Raw genomic sequence first — 18,473 nt, 5'->3', positions numbered from 1 at the left:
GTACACAAACATACAGACACGGACAGGTACACAAACATACAGACAAAGCTGGTTGTTGGAGTGGTTTGCACCACTCAATAATATGATCATGTTTTAGGGTGGAGAAAAATCACGTCAATAATAAATCATCATCATCGGTTAGTAGGAGACTCAATTGAACTGAGTTTGCTACAAATTTGACTAACCCTAACCCATAAATCTCCATGAATTCAAGCTTTCATGGGGTGTGTAATTGATACAAAAAACTAACAACTCCTTAAAAAGAAAGTCATCATTTTTGGGAATCGAGAAGACGCCTAGAGAAGGGAGAAAAAAAAAGGATCTAGCGCTCAAGTGTTGTCACGTTGAGGAGGATGCGATCAGAGAGCTAAAGTACGTACCTGTTGTGCTTGTCACACCTCCCTCGGGACGGTTGCCGGGGCGACGGCGGTGTTGTTGTCATAACAGGGACAGTGTGTGTGTGTGGCTGGGCGAACAAGGGCCCCGGGCCCCTCGGGGGCCTTGTTGTCAGGGTCACGCGCAGACATCACACTCTGCTGCCACGGGTTTGCTGGGAGACGATGGAATCCATCTCGCCAAATAATATCCTCGCTGAGCGCCGCTGTGAGAAAGCTCGTATCGCCGTCACCGTTCGGGGAAGAAACCTCTTATCCCCGTATCCTAGCCGTTTGTGTGAATCGACGTCCTACTCGATCACACCACAGAGTCACACAAAAGGTATTCAAAATGTAGCAGATATGCAAGCTCTCAAGCTTTTTTTTGTGTGCCATCTTTTTTTTACTTGAATCCTGAAAAATAAATATGGAGCGGAGATGAGGGGTTTCTGGCCCATGCGCGCGCGCATGTGCTCGTGTCGTGTGTGCGCACACGCACACTTGTGTTTTTCAGACGTGTTAGCCACTTAAGCCCTATATAGACTACATCACATCTTGTGCGACAAATAGCAGATCTACAATTTCACAAAAGCTGAAAGATCAAAACGTCGCTTCACGGCCACGTTTCGAGCTCGTGGATCTGCTACTTTTGATGCTTTTGCGTGACACCGTAGTGTGTGGAGATACGAGGCTCGCGCCCGACGGCGACAAAGTTATGATTTTGTGCAAATGTTGGACTACCTCCAAGCAGACATGGCCTCGGGCCGCCCCGTGTGCTCTTTGGCGAACCGCCAAGAGGGGGGACAGCGCCCCAGGTTGGGAAACAACTGGAATACAGTGTCTTACCTGAAGCGAGAGTCAAATCGGCACGCTGTGGCACAACAACGCTGTAAACAAAACCTGTGTTCTTTTGTCGTGCAGCGTTGATTGCGTGCGATTAATTCTTCGCTGTCGGGTGGAAACCTGGTATGTCCAATACCGTTCCTTTTTATTATCAAAAATAATGATAATGATAATAATAAAATAGTACAAATCTACAAGCTCACAGCACATCGCTACTTTTGGAATTTGTTATTTTGTAGATCTGCTGTCACTATTAAAGTAGGGCATTAAGTTACGAATAAAAACATCAAGTTGAGATATTGAGATATAAGGTTTCTGCCCGACAGACAGAGACGACTTGCTCTCTTAATTGGTTTACACTACAGAGATCCGTCTCTGTCATAATCCTTCATTGATTGAACATAATAACCAGTGTTCCAACTCTCTCCTGACTCAGACATGGACAATAATTATACCAAAGTATTTATGTCTGTAACTGTACTAGCTTCTGCTGTAACTTTTCGCTTGACAATGTGCACAAGCTCACAACAGCAGCCTCTTCATTAGAATGTAAAGCCTGCTGTACATTCTCATGAACATCTTTTCATCTGCCTTATACAGATACTAAGGGCTAAAGCCTGATTTTAGACTTGGTTTTGCACGTCGCGTCTCGCACCCGAAAACAGCCGATCTTCAATGTCAACAACCGCCAATTCTTAATGATTCCCTCTCAACGGTCCTGTAACGGTTCCTATAGGGGGTTTAAAATGGACCCTTAGAAGTCACTGTAACTGAGAGGGTACAAATGGAAACCAAATGGACCTGTACAGGTCCATTGTGATAATACCTGCGGTTCCCGGAAATGGTTCCAAATGTGACGGAACCGATTCCCGGGTTCCTCAATGTTAGGATCCAGTTCCTCCGGGTTCCTAGATCCCAACCCTAGTTGTGTGACGTCGTAGATCAGCTAATTTCGGCGCGAGACAACCGAACACGCAAATAAGCACAAATCAGGCCTATGCTCCGCTGCTTTTTCCATTTCACTGACAGCACTGAATAGGTTCATTTTGTAATTTTCTTTTACCTGGGATAATAATAACAATACCGTATGATTCATAGCGTCATTGCCATCATCAACCATCATGCTGCAGCCATTCTCTCTTTTTTCCAACAGCACCAGAATAATCTAGCTGCTTTTGAGGCTCGCCGTTTTATCAACAGGCTGTCTTCATGTCTGCAATTTTCTGCTTTTTACCTGCATGCCAAAAGCCCTCTGATGGTCAGAAAGCATGGGATTGTATTTGAAAAAAAAAAAAAAAAACGGCCATCGCTGAGAGGTCCTGACCAAACGTTTTGCTTCTGAACCACACCAACATTGTTATTATGCCGCTAAAGCTGAATCGCTGCACATCTCTTGATCGAGTTATGTATCGTTTTATTTTTTGTGCTTCTTTGCTTAAAATGCAAATTTACACTGTACTTTTGTTTTTTTGCACGACTGCGTCGCGTTACAAAAAATACTCTATATTCAGTAGAAAAGAGTGTCAACGCGACACATTTTTCCAGTTGAAAATACAGCGTTCTTGTCAAGCGATGCAGTTAAATGTGCCTTAAGGGAAACACATACAAAAAAATAATTGGCCTTCCAAGGCCGGCTGTCCACCGAGGAGTTTTTATGTTTTTTTCAGCAGAAAATGTGAGACAAACAGCAGAGATGAAAATATTTCAACTCATACAAACGACAGACATGAACGCACACAGCGGAGAATAGCAGCGCATCAAGCTGCTCGTGTTTTCAGCATAGTGTAAATACGCTAACTGTGCTCCCATTGAAAACATAACACCTGCGCTCACTCAGGGGGGGGGGGGGGGAAATGCCTCGGTGGACACGGCCCCCAAGTTTCAGGTTCTATGGGTGAACTATGTTTTGTATGATTATTATTTATTACTGTATATATGCTTTGTTTTGATTATGTGTGTGTTGTGTCTGTCTGTGTAAAAGCTACCCTAGCTGGCCTGGGTAATTATGAAATGCATGGGTCTCATCTCTCTCAGGGCATTTATTTATTTATTCTATTTCAAATACATACAGCCAGAGACGAAATGTTCTTATAATCGTCATGGGGGCCGAAACTGCCCCGCCCCAGGTTCAATGCCTGATCTGCATGTGTACAAGGGACAGGCAACGCGGTCCACCCCCCACCACTCCCCGTCCCAGACAGTGAGGAAAAAAGAGGTGTTAAGGTGCCAGACTTGGATGGTTAGAGCGGCGCGATTACATACAAAGTCAATGCAAGACGAGAATTGCGCAAACGGGATCCCTGGTCCAATTCCTCATGGGGGCCCTGGCCCCCCGGCCCCCACAGACTCTACGTCACTGCATACAGCATATCGTTGCTGTCGGTAGAAACCTCTTATTCTCCATATTTTAACTTTTTGTCTTTTTTCGCAAATGGACTCCCTACTCCATCGTTCACACTACAGCGTCACACAGAAGCATCAACAGTAGCAGATCTGCGTTTTGAGCGTTTCTAGATCTGCAACTTTTGCTACTTTTGGAAATCCTGAAAAGTAACAGTTTTGGACATACGAGATTTCCACCCGACAGAGATGACGCGTGTATCCACGATGCACATTCAATCTGAAGAGAATCACACTGATAGGAACTCCAGACTTTTTAATGTTTTCTACATCCACCCCGGTCGGTCACCCAGAATCTCCCTTGTTTGCCTGCTCCCTTTCTTTTTTTATTTCTTTAGCATTAGCCATTTCCTGCCTTCTAAGATGATTTGTTAGCTCCTTGGAAGCTCTCGTCTGTTAGCCAAGTAGGTTCAATGAAAGGCATAAATACTGAAACAAAATATGTGCTAACGTAACGCCGCGTCCCAAACATTTTCGTCTGAGAGTCAAAGAAGAAATTTGGTGTCTCATCTGGACCCAAACATACAAAAATACATTACGAATTAACCATTTAAAAAATAGCTTGTCACTGAACCTATGCCCCTCCCCCCGGAATATGAACGCTAGGGTTCATGTGGTTAAAGAATTTGCAAAACAAGGCAAAATAACAACAACCGTAGAACTACTGTAAGCTCACGATGTGCCACATCTGTGTGAGCTTGTACGTCGGCTGTGATGAAAATGGGTGAATTGCTCCTTTAAGTGGCTCGTAGCTCAACATCACAGCACAACATCATCAGTGCATGTGTGGGTCTCTCTTGTTGCCTAGGTTACGCTCCGGTCACGGGCATGTGCCACCCCCTGCGGAGCTGCACCCTCAACCACGAGGACGGCTTCTCCTCCGCCTTCGTGGTCGCCCACGAGACCGGGCACGTGTGAGTACACTGTAGCGCCACCCACCCACTGGTGTCAAAGAAAGTAACTTGAGTACATCTACTGTACTCCTACTGTGTTTCAATGGTTCTCAAACGTTTTCATGTCGAGGACGTTTGATTATGAATCACACCAACGTTCTAGGATAGACCCGCCTTACCATGTGTCTGATTGGCTCCCGGGCAGGCGTAGTTACACTGAGGTTAGGTTTAGGTATAGTTCTACTGAGGTTAGGTTTAGGTATAGTTCTACTGAGGTTAGGTTTAGGTATAGTTCTACTGAGGTTAGGTTTAGGTATAGTTCTACTGAGGTTAGGGTTAGGTTTAGGTACTGAGGTTAGGTTTAGGTATAGTTCTACTGAGGTTAGGTTTAGGTATAGTTCTACTGAGGTTAGGGTTAGGTTTAGGTACTGAGGTTAGGTTTAGGTATAGTTCTACTGAGGTTAGGTTTAGGTATAGTTCTACTGAGGTTAGGTTTAGGTATAGTTCTACTGAGGTTAGGTTTAGGTATAGTTCTACTGAGGTTAGTTTTAGGTATAGTTCTACTGAGGTTAGGTTTAGGTATAGTTCTACTGAGGTTAGGTTTAGGTATAGTTCTACTGAGGTTAGGTTTAGGTATAGTTCTACTGAGGTTAGTTTTAGGTATAGTTCTACTGTTAGGTTTAGGTATAGTTCTACTGAGGTTAATTTTAGGTATAGTTCTACTGAGGTTAGGTTTAGGTATAGTTCTACTGAGGTTAGGTTTAGGTATAGTTCTACTGAGATTAGGTTTAGATGTAGTTTTACTGAGGCATAGTGGCATAAACGAGAACTGTCAATCACAGTGACTACTGGCCAATCACAGCAGGGTTTGCCTAGAACTGTGGTGGGATCCATAATAATGTGTCAAGGACCCCCCACATCTTATCCCCCCAGAAGAGAAGATTTGTGTTAAAAAATCATATATTCAAACATTTATAAATATTTTTGATATTTTTCAAAAAAAAATCCAAAAAATAGCAGATGTACAAGCTGGAGCTTGTAGATCTGCTACTTTTGAATAGCCCACCAGAAAAATGGATAAAGTGGTTAAGAATATTATGATGCTATGCTAACTACTTTTGCTGGGGACCCACTTAAACCCCAGCATCTTGAAAAAAAATAAAAATAAAAATAAAAACTCTTGACACTATTCTGTAAGAATGGTGACAGGCCTAGAGGATGTGAGATAGCCAGGTCACTTCTCTGTAAGAATGGTGACAGGCCTAGAGGATGTGAGATAGCCAGGTCACTTCTCTGTAGGAAGGGTGACAGGCCTAGAGGATGTGAGATAGCCAGGTCACTTATCTGTAGAAGGGTGACAGGCCTAGAGGATGTGAGATAGCCAGGTCACTTCTCTGTAAGAATGGTGACAGGCCTAGAGGATGTGAGATAGCCAGGTCACTTCTCTGTAAGAATGGTGACAGGCCTAGAGGATGTGAGATAGCCAAGTCACTTCTCTGTAGGAAGGGTGACAGGCCTAGAGGATGTGAGATAGCCAGGTCACTTCTCTGTAAGAATGATGACAGGCCTAGAGGATGTGAGATAGCCAGGTCACTTCTCTGTAAGAATGGTGACAGGCCTAGAAGATGTTAGATAGCCAGGTCACTTCTCTGTAAGAATGGTGACAGGCCTATAGGATGTGAGATAGCCAGGTCACTTCTCTGTAAGAATGGTGACAGGCCTAGAGGATGTGAGATAGCCAGGTCACTTCTCTGTAGGAAGGGTGACAGGCCTAGAGGATGTGAGATAGCCAGGTCACTTCTCTGTAATAATGGTGACAGGCCTAGAGGATGTGAGATAGCCAGGTCACTTCTCTGTAAGAATGGTGACAGGCCTAGAGGATGTGAGATAGCCAGGTCACTTCTCTGTAGGAATGGTGACAGGCCTAGAGGATGTGAGATAGCCAGGTCACTTCTCTGTAGAAGGGTGACAGGCCTAGAGGATGTGAGATAGCCAGGTCACTTCTCTGTAAGAATGGTGACAGGCCTAGAGGATGTGAGATAGCCAGGTCACTTCTCTGTAAGAATGGTGACAGGCCTAGAGCATGTGAGATAGCCAGGTCACTTCTCTGTATGAATGGTGACAGGCCTAGAGGATGTGAGATAGCCAGGTCACTTCTCTGTAAGAATGGTGACAGGCCTAGAGGATGTGAGATAGCCAGGTCACTTCTCTGTAAGAATGGTGACAGGCCTAGAGCATGTGAGATAGCCAGGTCACTTCTCTGTAAGAATGGTGACAGGCCTAGAGGATGTGAGATAGCCAGGTCACTTCTCTGTAGGAATGGTGACAGGCCTAGAGGATGTGAGATAGCCAGGTCACTTCTCTGTAGAATGGTGACGGGCCTAGAGGATGTGAGATAGCCAGGTCACTTCTCTGTAGGAAGGGTGACAGGCCTAGAGGATGTGAGATAGCCAGGTCACTTCTCTGTAGGAAGGGTGACAGGCCTAGAGGATGTGAGATAGCCAGGTCACTTCTCTGTAAGAATGGTGACAGGCCTAGAGGATGTGAGATAGCCAGGTCACTTCTCTGTAAGAATGGTGACAGGCCTAGAGCATGTGAGATAGCCAGGTCACTTCTCTGTAAGAATGGTGACAGGCCTAGAGGATGTGAGATAGCCAGGTCACTTCTCTGTAAGAATGGTGACAGGCCTAGAGGATGTGAGATAGCCAGGTCACTTCTCTGTAAGAATGGTGACAGGCCTAGAGGATGTGAGATAGCCAGGTCACTTCTCTGTAGAAGGGTGACAGGCCTAGAGGATGTGAGATAGCCAGGTCACTTCTCTGTAAGAATGGTGACAGGCCTAGAGGATGTGAGATAGCCAGGTCACTTCTCTGTAAGAATGGTGACGGGCCTAGAGGATGTGAGATAGCCAGGTCACTTCTCTGTAGAAGGGTGACAGGCCTAGAAGATGTGAGATAGCCAGGTCACTTCTCTGTAAGAATGGTGACAGGCCTAGAGGATGTGAGATAGCCAGGTCACTTCTCTGTAAGAATGGTGACAGGCCTAGAGGATGTGAGATAGCCAGGTCACTTCTCTGTAAGAATGGTGACAGGCCTAGAGGATGTGAGATAGCCAGGTCACTTCTCTGTAAGAATGGTGACAGGCCTAGAGGATGTGAGATAGCCAGGTCACTTCTCTGTAGGAAGGGTGACAGGCCTAGAGGATGTGAGATAGCCAGGTCACTTCTCTGTAAGAATGGTGGCGGGCCTAGAGGATGTGAGATAGCCAGGTCACTTCTCTGTAGGAAGGGTGACAGGCCTAGAGGATGTGAGATAGTCAGGTCACTTCTCTGTAAGAATGGTGACAGGCCTAGAGGATGTGAGATAGCCAGGTCACTTCTCTGTAGGAATGGTGACAGGCCTAGAGGATGTGAGATAGCCAGGTCACTTCTCTGTAAGAATGGTGACAGGCCTAGAGGATGTGAGATAGCCAGGTCACTTCTCTGTAGGAAGGGTGACAGGCCTAGAGGATGTGAGATAGCCAGGTCACTTCTCTGTAGGAAGGGTGACAGGCCTAGAGGATGTGAGATAGCCAGGTCACTTCTCTGTAGAAGGGTGACAGGCCTAGAGGATGTGAGATAGCCAGGTCACTTCTCTGTAAGAATGGTGACAGGCCTAGAGGATGTGAGATAGCCAGGTCACTTCTCTGTAGGAATGGTGACAGGCCTAGAGGATGTGAGATAGCCAGGTCACTTCTCTGTAAGAATGGTGACAGGCCTAGAGGATGTGAGATAGCCAGGTCACTTCTCTGTAGGAAGGGTGACAGGCCTAGAGGATGTGAGATAGCCAGGTCACTTCTCTGTAGGAAGGGTGACAGGCCTAGAGGATGTGAGATAGCCAGGTCACTTCTCTGTAAGAAGGGTGACAGGCCTAGAGGATGTGAGATAGCCAGGTCACTTCTCTGTAAGAATGGTGACAGGCCTAGAGGATGTGAGATAGCCAGGTCACTTCTCTGTAAGAATGGTGACGGGCCTAGAGGATGTGAGATAGCCAGGTCACTTCTCTGTAGGAAGGGTGACAGGCCTAGAGGATGTGAGATAGCCAGGTCACTTCTCTGTAGAAGGGTGACAGGCCTAGAGGATGTGAGATAGCCAGGTCACTTCTCTGTAAGAATGGTGACAGGCCTAGAGGATGTGAGATAGCCAGGTCACTTCTCTGTAGAAGGGTGACAGGCCTAGAGGATGTGAGATAGCCAGGTCACTTCTCTGTAGGAAGGGTGACAGGCCTAGAGGATGTGAGATAGCCAGGTCACTTCTCTGTAGAATGGTGACAGGCCTAGAGGATGTGAGATAGCCAGGTCACTTCTCTGTAGGAAGGGTGACAGGCCTAGAGGATGTGAGATAGCCAGGTCACTTCTCTCTGGGGACGACGACAAAGGGCTCTACAGTAGCTGTCTGGACGGGTGCTGCACGCCAGTGATGCCACGGCTCAAATTTAATTCCATTTCACGCTGATGGGAGGCGCCTCACCGCGCCTGACCCAATTGAATCATACGGTACATTCATCTGAGAATTGGTTTCAGAACTCTGTTGACCTTTGATTCCACCACCTAGATCTGCATTTTTTTATTTTTTTATTGATTGATTGATTACTTTATTAGTACTTTATTAGTACCTGTACGGCACATGGTACACAAACAAAGTCCTGGGGTCTTCTTTCCATTGTGGTCCTATGTGTACTATTCATCAACACAGCATAAAACATTAACACAGTAATTTTAATACATGACAATTAAAGTGGGGGTCCAAGTTGGGGGGGGGGGGGGGGGGGGAGTTGGGGGGGGGGGGTCCCCAGCAGTCACAAAAGAGTTAACTAAGTGGTCTAACAGTGTCAAGGCCCCCCAAATTGACATATATTTTGTACACATACATTTAACATATAGTTAAACCACATGGTTAAACCACTTTATCCATTTATTTGTTGTTCAAAAAGAGCAGATCTAAAAGCAGTGTGTCACTTCATGCTGCACTGCAAGCTTCTACATCTGCTATTAGTATTTTGTTAAACATTGGAAAAATATTAAATTTGATTTAAACATAAATAAATAAATAAACAAACAAACAAACAAACATATAAACATATAAATCTTCTTTTCTGTGGGTCCCTGGCATGAAACCATTTCAGTTGGGGGTCTGTGGGCCAAGTGCATATGAATTTGGGGGTCCTTGACAAAGTTTGAGAACCACTGCTGTAGATTGTGTCCTTTTATGGGTAGCTCAATAGCACCGCCTATGGGCCAGTGTCGTCCCAAAGAGCATAATCTACCGTAATCTGCAGTCATGGAAAGAAACTAAGAATATTTACTCATATGTACTAAAATACACCTTTGAGGTAACAGTACTTTTAGTTTACTTTGTTATGCTTTATAGGCTACTTCTACTCCTCTCAGAGGCAAATATTGTTACTACTGGTTGCTTGCTTTGCATATTTTAATTATGAATACAAAACATGCAGCATATTCAAACTGATCAATTATGTTGTGTTACTTTTGGCACTGGAAGTATATTTCGATGCCAACACTTTTGTACAAAAGTCAAATTGTGATTACGGGCTTTTGAGAGACTATTTCTGCCTTGTGGTTTAGCTACTTCTACTTAGAACTTCTTCCACCACTTAAAATCTGGGCATTTGGTATTTTTCTTTAAAGACAAATGTTTCCTATTTTCCAAGTATATGTATTTGGATTCATATATAAATAGACTTGCCACTCTTTCCAGGAGCATGGAATAAGAGTTGCACTCTTTTTCCTCTCAGCTACCTTTTATTGTTGTTTTTTCCCCCTTGTGGGTGAAGGACTACCCTTCGTTCCATACCAGTAACCCATGACTTTGTTTGGAAATTATTGGATTTAGTTGCACCAATTATTGTGCCATATGGTGGAAGAAGTTTTTTTTAATTTTGTATGTTTAAATAAAAGTATCCATACCACAAATAGAATAGAATATTACTAAAACATCATTTTTTACATATTGTGTTAATTGTTTAGGACAGTGGTTTTCAACCCTTTTCACGGACCATTATTTATTCGGCATTTGAGACACGGACCACCATTTCATGAGATGCCTCTCCGAACCAAAACTAAAGAATATTTGGTTGTCATTGAAAAATATTTTGTCCACAATGACAGGCAAACATTGATCAAAATAACAATTCTCCTACATCTCTAATTGTGTAGACTTCTTGTAAATGAAGTAATGCAGTTGTATAACAATAATTTAACTCTTGAGAATGTACAATAAAACCAAATTGACCCCTAAGGGTCCATTTGGTTTAATTTTACGCTCTTAAGAGTTAAAGATCTATAAGGGTCCATTTGGTTACCAACTCTCCATCATTCAGCTGGGGACCACCTGGAACCCCCTCAAGGACCACTGGTGGTCCCCGGACCACTGGTTGAAAACCACTGGTTTAGGAAACGGTGCTAGTGTGAGCCGGAGGCTCATTTTCACAGTGTTTCACAAATCACATAACAGGACATGGCCATGCACATTTCTTTCATTCATGACATTTTTATTTAGCTTTAAACCGGGAAAACATCTGTACCATTTTCAAGCTCATAGCTCTAATCTGTCAATCACAAACGCCTTAAATGCATGTATATTTGTTTTTGTCACATTCCTAAGCCAATAGTTTGATGACCGGCGGACTCTCCGTTAGGAGACTCGATTGGCCTGGATTTGAGTCGACTCTGACGCTCATCAAATGATTGGCTTAGGAATGTGACAAAAACAAAGAAACAAACAAAAAAAACATCCATGACTTCAAGTCTCCATGGAGTGAGTAATCGATAGAAAATGAGTCATTTCTTGGGTGACCTCCTCCTTTAGCGGTTTAATTAATGTGTTTTGTGATAGCGTGTAGTGAATGTTGTCTCCCCCCCCCCCCCCCCCCCCCCCCCCCCCCACCGCGCAGGCTGGGCATGGAACACGACGGCCAGGGGAATCGATGTGCCGACGAGACCAGCATGGGCAGCATCATGGCTCCGCTGGTGCAGGCGGCATTCCACCGATACCACTGGTCACGTTGCAGCAAGCAGGAGCTCAATAGATACATCCAGTATGTATGTATGGATGGATGGATGGGTCTTTTTAACTCGGCACGCCATCATCGCCACACGCGTGCAAGCCAGCAAGGGCTTGATCTGCTGGGGGGAAGCCTTTAGCTTTTCATATCTCCCCCCTGCCCTGCAGTTTTATGGCCAGAGGGGAATCTGTTTTATCCGTAGCCTCTGCTGCTGGCTGACTGACTGACTGAAGCAGGGATGATTGATAACGATATCAAAGGCATGGCAATGTTATATAAACAAAATTATGTTCATACCCCATCATCCGTATTGCTGGGGAAAGCCTTCGCTGAAAATAGCAGATCGACAAGCTCGCAACCCTTTGCGTTGCAGCGTTGCAATGCGATGTGAGCTTGTCGATTTACTACTTTGAGCGAACGTTTTCCCCACAATAACAGAACACTGAAAATACACAGGTATACAGCCCTGAGGGACTCCGGGACTCAACCTTAAGTTTAAGTGGTTAACCACATGAACCCTGGCAGTATGTATACTTGTGTTTCCTTTTTTTTTTTTTTTAAGATTGTCAAAATAGGTCAAATGTATTATTATTGTTCTTGTTATTTATACACTTACAGTTTTCCGTGTCTTTCTGTGTGTTTGTGTGCTATCTATGTGTTGCTGTTCTTCACCCAGCTCTTACGACTGCCTCTTGGACGATCCGTTTGAGCACAAGTGGCCCAAGCTTCCCGAGCTCCCCGGGATCAACTACTCCATGGACGAGCAGTGTCGCTTTGACTTCGGTGTGGGATACAAGATGTGTACCGCTGTAAGTTCCCTGTGCACTTCATAAGGAGAGAGCCATGTGACATTCAGTACATCTGCCTTAGATCACACCTTCTCAATGTGGGACAGAATTTCCGTGGATAAGGTGATAAAGGTGTTACTGAAGTAAGAAGAGTATACTGCAATGTAGAAATACTCTGTTACAAAAGTCCAGTACAAAGTACAAAAGCATTGGTATCAAAATGTACTTAAAGTACCAAAAGCAGAAAGTACTCATTATGCTGAATATTATGTCCCATTTCACAATCGTTCAAATGTATAATATCAATTAGTTTCAAATGGTTGAAATATACTGTAAATAGGGCTGAAGTGTATGTTTTGTAGTAATAACAATAATCTACAAAGTAACTACAGGTAGTTACTAAGTAAAAGTACAGTATTTGCCTGTGAGATGGTATAGAAGTAAAAGTGCTGAAAATTGGAAATACTCCAGTAAAGTTTAAAAAAGAAAAAAAGAAAAAAAAAGTACTCCAAAACTGGGTCTGGGGACCGCCCATGGGGATCTTGAGTGGGTTCCAGTTGGTAGACCCTTTATAAACAGAGCTAGTGTGCTAAAGTGTGTGATAACTTTAAAAAATAAAATAAAATAAATTAAAAGAAGAGCAAAGGATTATAAATGTGAAAGAAACATACAAACAACGTACAAAATAATGTGGGAGAAATAATGAGTCACGACAGAGACTAAAAGGCTACAAAGGTGCATCGTTGTCCTCGTTAAAGTTTACTCGTTGGGCTGAGAGCTTCAGCACAGTGTGCACCTGTTTATTATTTTGCATACAAATATGCTAGAAACACTGCTCTCTTTTGGTTCATGTACTCTGGAAAAAAAGATATATAAAAATGGAAGTCCCACACACTGTCTTCAATTATAGCAGTAGTTTATTAGGCTACTGAAGTTACAACGTTTCGGTCTATTACGACCTTCATCGGGTATCCCAGAGATACCTAATGCAGGTCGTAATGGGCCATAACGTTATAACTTCAGTAGCTAAATAAACTACTGCTATAAGTATAAGACAGACCTCCCCCTGGCCAGCCGGGGCGCCTGATGGAGGCGAAAGGAAATAACGTGTTCTTTCCACGTGCCACGTCTGGCCCGGGGAAACCCCCCCCTATCAGGTGAAAAGAAGCAGCTTGGACTCAGTCCGCTGCCCTCCCCAGGTTGGCAGAGAAAGTGTAGCGCCCAGGATTACATTAGATAATTGACACTGGGTGAAAAAATGGATTGCAAAATTGTGGGATAAAAATACAAAAAATTCCACCACAAGAAGCCAGCATGGTGATGTTCAGAACATAATTATGCCCCTGTCTGCTTCCCTTCACTGTAGTTCAGAACATATGAATTGACCCTGTCTGCTTTCCTTCACTGTAGTTCAGAACATATGAATTTTGACCCTGTCTGCTTTCCTTTACTGTAGTTCAGAACATATGAATTGACCCTGTCTGCTTTCCTTCACTGTAGTTCAGAACATATGAATTGACCCTGTCTGCTTTCCTTCACTGTAGTTCAGAACATATGAATTGACCCTCTCTGCTTTCCTTCACTGTAGTTCAGAACATATGAATTTTGACCCTGTCTGCTTCCCTTCACTGTAGTTCAGAACATATGAATTGACCCTGTCTGCTTTCCTTCACTGTAGTTCAGAACATATGAATTGACCCTCTCTGCTTTCCTTCACTGTAGTTCAGAACATATGAATTGACCCTCTCTGCTTTCCTTCACTGTAGTTCAGAACATATGAATTTTGACCCTGTCTGCTTCCCTTCACTGTAGTTCAGAACATATGAATTGACCCTGTCTGCTTCCCTTCACTGTAGTTCAGAACATATGAATTGACCCTGTCTGCTTTCCTTCACTGTAGTTCAGAACATATGAATTTTGACCCCGTCTGCTTTCCTTCACTGTAGTTCAGAACATATGAATTGACCCTGTTTGCTTTCCTTCACTGTAGTTCAGAACATATGAATTGACCCTGTCTGCTTTCCTTCACTGTAGTTCAGAACATATGAATTTTGACCCTGTCTGCTTCCCTTCCCTGTAGTTCAGAACGTATGACCCGTGCAAGCAGCTGTGGTGCAGCCATCCCGACAACCAGTACTTCTGTAAAACCAAGAAGGGTCCTCCGTTGGACGGAACAGAGTGTGCAGCAGCAAAGGTAAGGGATGTTCAAAGGTTACCAAAAATGTAAAAAAAAAAATAATATATATAGCTGCAAGCAGTGATAAGAGGGGCCAATAAGAAAAATCACACCTGTGTGAACTGAGCGGTGCAGGATGCACAACAACACCGCTGGCTGGCTGCAGTTATAGTTATAGTGCTCAGTGTGAAGTTAATGGCCCTTTTAGGCTGCTCAACAGTGCCACTTTAGGTCACCCAGCGGTATTGCAGCTGTTTGTACCACAGACAGACAGACAGACATAAACATGGTGATTGATTGATTGATTGGATACTTTATTAACAGTTTGCAGGAAGAAAAAAAAACTATAGCTTGTTTCCATTTGGGTGTTTTCTACTCAATTCATCGAAACATTTAATGACATACAAATATAGGCTACAGTACTATGAAAAAACATCATATAAATGGTATAGAAATACTGTACCTGAATCGCTGCGTGGCTAGCGATTCAGGGTCTGGAGCCAGGCTAGTTGCATTAGGTAGCGGACTCTCAATTTGTGATTCACATTAGGCCGCTCCAACTAACTTTGGAACGGTGTTGATTTTGACGACAAATTTTTATGCCGTTTTAGTCATAGAGTTTTTAGTCATATTATTTTGCTCTCAGTCTATGATATGATATTTAGTTGACTAAATATCATACGATTTTAGCCGACTAAATCTATAGTTGATTCAGTCGACTAAAATGTATTTTGGCGGGCCGTGATGGAGTCGTAATGCAGGCTCGGCTCCAGGATGAAATGACTGAGGGGGGCAGTTGAAAATGGAGAGGGGCCACACATCATTTCTATATAGTAAAACAATATGTCATAATACTGAGGGGCCACAATTTGCAACTGAGTGTGCCTTCTGGCACTTCCGTGGCACCAGGCCTGTTGTTGTAATGCCTGATTTGTACTTAGCTGTGTGCCAAAAATAGCAAATCTACAAGCTCACAGCGGCTATTTTCAGAGCGTGACACCCGCACACAACCAAATGTAGTGATTCGTGCTGAGCTGGGATCGAAACGCCAGCCTGGCCACTCGCCAGACCTATCGTGTCAATAGGGCTGAGTCCGATTGGAGGGGCTGTTGTGGGCCGGGTGTTGGCTGGGAGCTACACAAACATAACATGACTTGTCTTTTAGTTCTAGTGGATCTCTTCTCCACTGTTCTAGTTTAGTTTTTGTTTGTTCACAAAATTGTCAATATATTTATACTTAGTTTCAGTCATCATAGCTTAGTTTTCATCTGTGAAAAAGGGTAGTCGACAAACATTTTTAGTCATAGTTTTAGTTGACGAAATTTACCACTACTTTGGAAGCCAAATCAACTGTATAATATGCCATGTTACCCGATCTACAATCACACACGCCGTTTCTTTGTAATGGATGCATATTATAGGCTTTAAGTGGCTTTGTCACCACCATGGCCTTTTACTTGACGATTCGTTGTCACATATTGTCATTAACAAATTAGTTGTCGTTTTTGCACGGAACATTCGTGTAACGAGGGAGCTTGTAGATCAGCTACACCAGTGTTACACACTCTCGGACACCATGGCATCTTTAGAGAGTCCTGTATGAGTTCTCTGGTGATCTTCGAGGTGACTGTTCCGGCTGAACCCTTTCCCCACACTGGTAGGGGCTTATGTCCTGTATGAATTCTCTGATTTTTTAGGTCACTGTTCTGGCTGAAGCTTATCCCACACTAGTCACAGTTTTTGGGATTCTCTCCTGTATGAATTCTCTGGTGAGTTTTGAGATTACTGCTCTGGCGGAAGCTTTTCCCACACTGGTCACAGTGGTAGGGCTTCTGTTCTGTATGAATTATCTGGTGAAGTTTGAGATGACTGCTCTGGCGGAAGCTTTTCCCACACTGGTCACAGTGGTAGGGCTTCTGTCCTGTATGAATTATCTGGTGCCTTTTGAGAGTACTGTTCCGGCTGAAGCTTTTCCCACACTGGCCACATGTGTAGGGCTTCTCTCCTGAATGGATTCTCTGGTGAAGTTTGAGACTACTGCTCTGGCTGAACCTAGTCCCACACTGGTCACAGTGGTAGGGCTTTTCTCCTGTATGGATTATCTGGTGAAGTTTGAGATGACTGCTCAGGCTGAACCTAGTCCCACACTGGTCACAGTGGTAGGGCTTCTGTCCTGTATGAATTCTCTGGTGACTTTTGAGGTTACTGCTATGGCTGAACCGCTTCCCACATTGGTCACAGTGGTAGGGCTTCTGTCCTGTATGAATTATCTGGTGAGTTTTGAGATGACAGCTCCGGCGGAAGCTTTTCCCACACTGGTCACAGTGGTAGGGCTTCTGTCCTGTATGAATTCTCTGGTGAGTTTTGAGATTACTGTTCCAGCTGAAGCTTTTCCCACACTGGCCACATGTGTAGGGCTTCTCTCCTGTATGGATTATCTGGTGAAGTTTGAGATGACTGCTCAGGCTGAACCATTTCCCACACTGGTCACAGGTGTAGGTCTTCTGTCCTGTATGAATTCTCTGGTGACTTTTGAGGTTACTGCTATGGCTGAACCGCTTCCCACATTGGTCACAGTGGTAGGGCTTCTGTCCTGTATGAATTCTCTGGTGAGTTTTGAGATTACTGCTCCGGCGGAAGCTTTTCCCACACTGGTCACAGTGGTAGGGCTTCTGTCCTGTATGAATTATCTGGTGCCTTTTGAGAGTACTGTTCCGGCTGAAGCTTTTCCCACACTGGCCACATGTGTAGGGCTTCTCTCCTGTATGGATTCTCTGGTGAAGTTTGAGACTACTGCTCTGGCTGAACCTAGTCCCACACTGGTCACAGTGGTAGGGCTTTTCTCCTGTATGGATTATCTGGTGAAGTTTGAGATGACTGCTCAGGCTGAACCATTTCCCACACTGGTCACAGGTGTAGGGCTTCTGTCCTGTATGAATTATCTGGTGACTTTTTAGGTGACTGCGCTGGCTGAAGCTAGTCCCACATTGGTCACAGGTGTAGGTCTTCTGTCCTGTATGAATTCTCTGATGATTTTTGAGAGTAGTGCTCTGGCTGAACCATTTCCCACACTGGTCACAGTAGTAGGGCTTCTCTCCTGTATGAATTCTCTGATGATTTTTGAGAGTAGTGCTCTGGCTGAACCATTTCCCACACTGGTCACAGTAGTAGGGCTTCTCTCCTGTATGAATTCTCTGGTGACTTTTGAGATGACAGCTCCGGCTGAAGCTAGTCCCACATTGGTCACAGGTGTAGGGCTTCTGTCCTGTATGAATTCTCTGGTGATTTTTTAGATTACTATTTCGGCTGTAGTTATGTTTGAGTTGGGCAGGACAGACATCTGGGATAGAGAATGAGGAGAGAGAAAAAACAGTAATATAATGTTTTTTAAAATAACATGCAAGCTGTGTTGTATTACCAACTGATAATGTTTTAAATTTAAGACGGCAGCAGCAACTGCCATGCAGTCAGCGATTGGCCGTTGGAACATTCCTGGCCTGCCTGATGACTGCAGCTGTCGCTCTCTCTCACTCTCACATGCAGGCACACACACACACACACACACACACACACACACACACACACACACACACACACACACACACACACGGCTCCGAGATGAGTTCCCATGGCATCGGGTGCCGGCAGAGCAGGACACACCGGCGAATATTGGCCACGATGCACAATTCTTACCTTTTTCCGCACATCGTATACCCAAAAAGTAAAGGTCCCCGCCTCCCAGATGCTGCTCTCAGATGTTTAATTGATTTAACTGACAATATAATCTAACTGATGGGTTGAAACAAGCGTTTAAGTCGCTTATTTTAGTCCGCCTGTGGCCAGTCAACCGCCGTCCACATGCACAGCACTGCTTCCGTAAGATTGCATTGGCTAAACATGGCGCAGGCTGACTAAATAAGCCATCTGAGAGCATGGGC

General features: G+C 44.3%; 1 protein-coding gene across 2 annotated transcripts in view; it reads left to right on the top strand.

Moving 5' to 3' along the window:
* Nucleotides 1–18,473, top strand: part of adamts14 (ADAM metallopeptidase with thrombospondin type 1 motif, 14) — a gene marked incomplete at its 5' end in the record, with an annotated part of 102,359 nt that overhangs the window by 49,772 nt on the left and 34,114 nt on the right. For both annotated transcript variants that reach the window (XM_079493075.1, XM_079493074.1), the window contains 4 exons: nt 4,426–4,531; nt 11,461–11,604; nt 12,248–12,380; nt 14,440–14,553. In XM_079493075.1, coding sequence (XP_079349201.1) covers nt 4,426–4,531; nt 11,461–11,604; nt 12,248–12,380; nt 14,440–14,553 — 497 coding nt within the window. The remainder of the gene's footprint in view (nt 1–4,425; nt 4,532–11,460; nt 11,605–12,247; nt 12,381–14,439; nt 14,554–18,473) is intronic.

The sequence above is a fragment of the Electrona antarctica genome (assembly GCF_951216825.1).
Source record: "Electrona antarctica genome assembly, chromosome: 22".
NCBI lineage: Eukaryota > Metazoa > Chordata > Actinopteri > Myctophiformes > Myctophidae > Electrona > Electrona antarctica.
The sequence above is the reverse complement of the archived record's forward strand: the minus strand, read 5'-3'. Positions and strand labels throughout refer to the sequence as shown.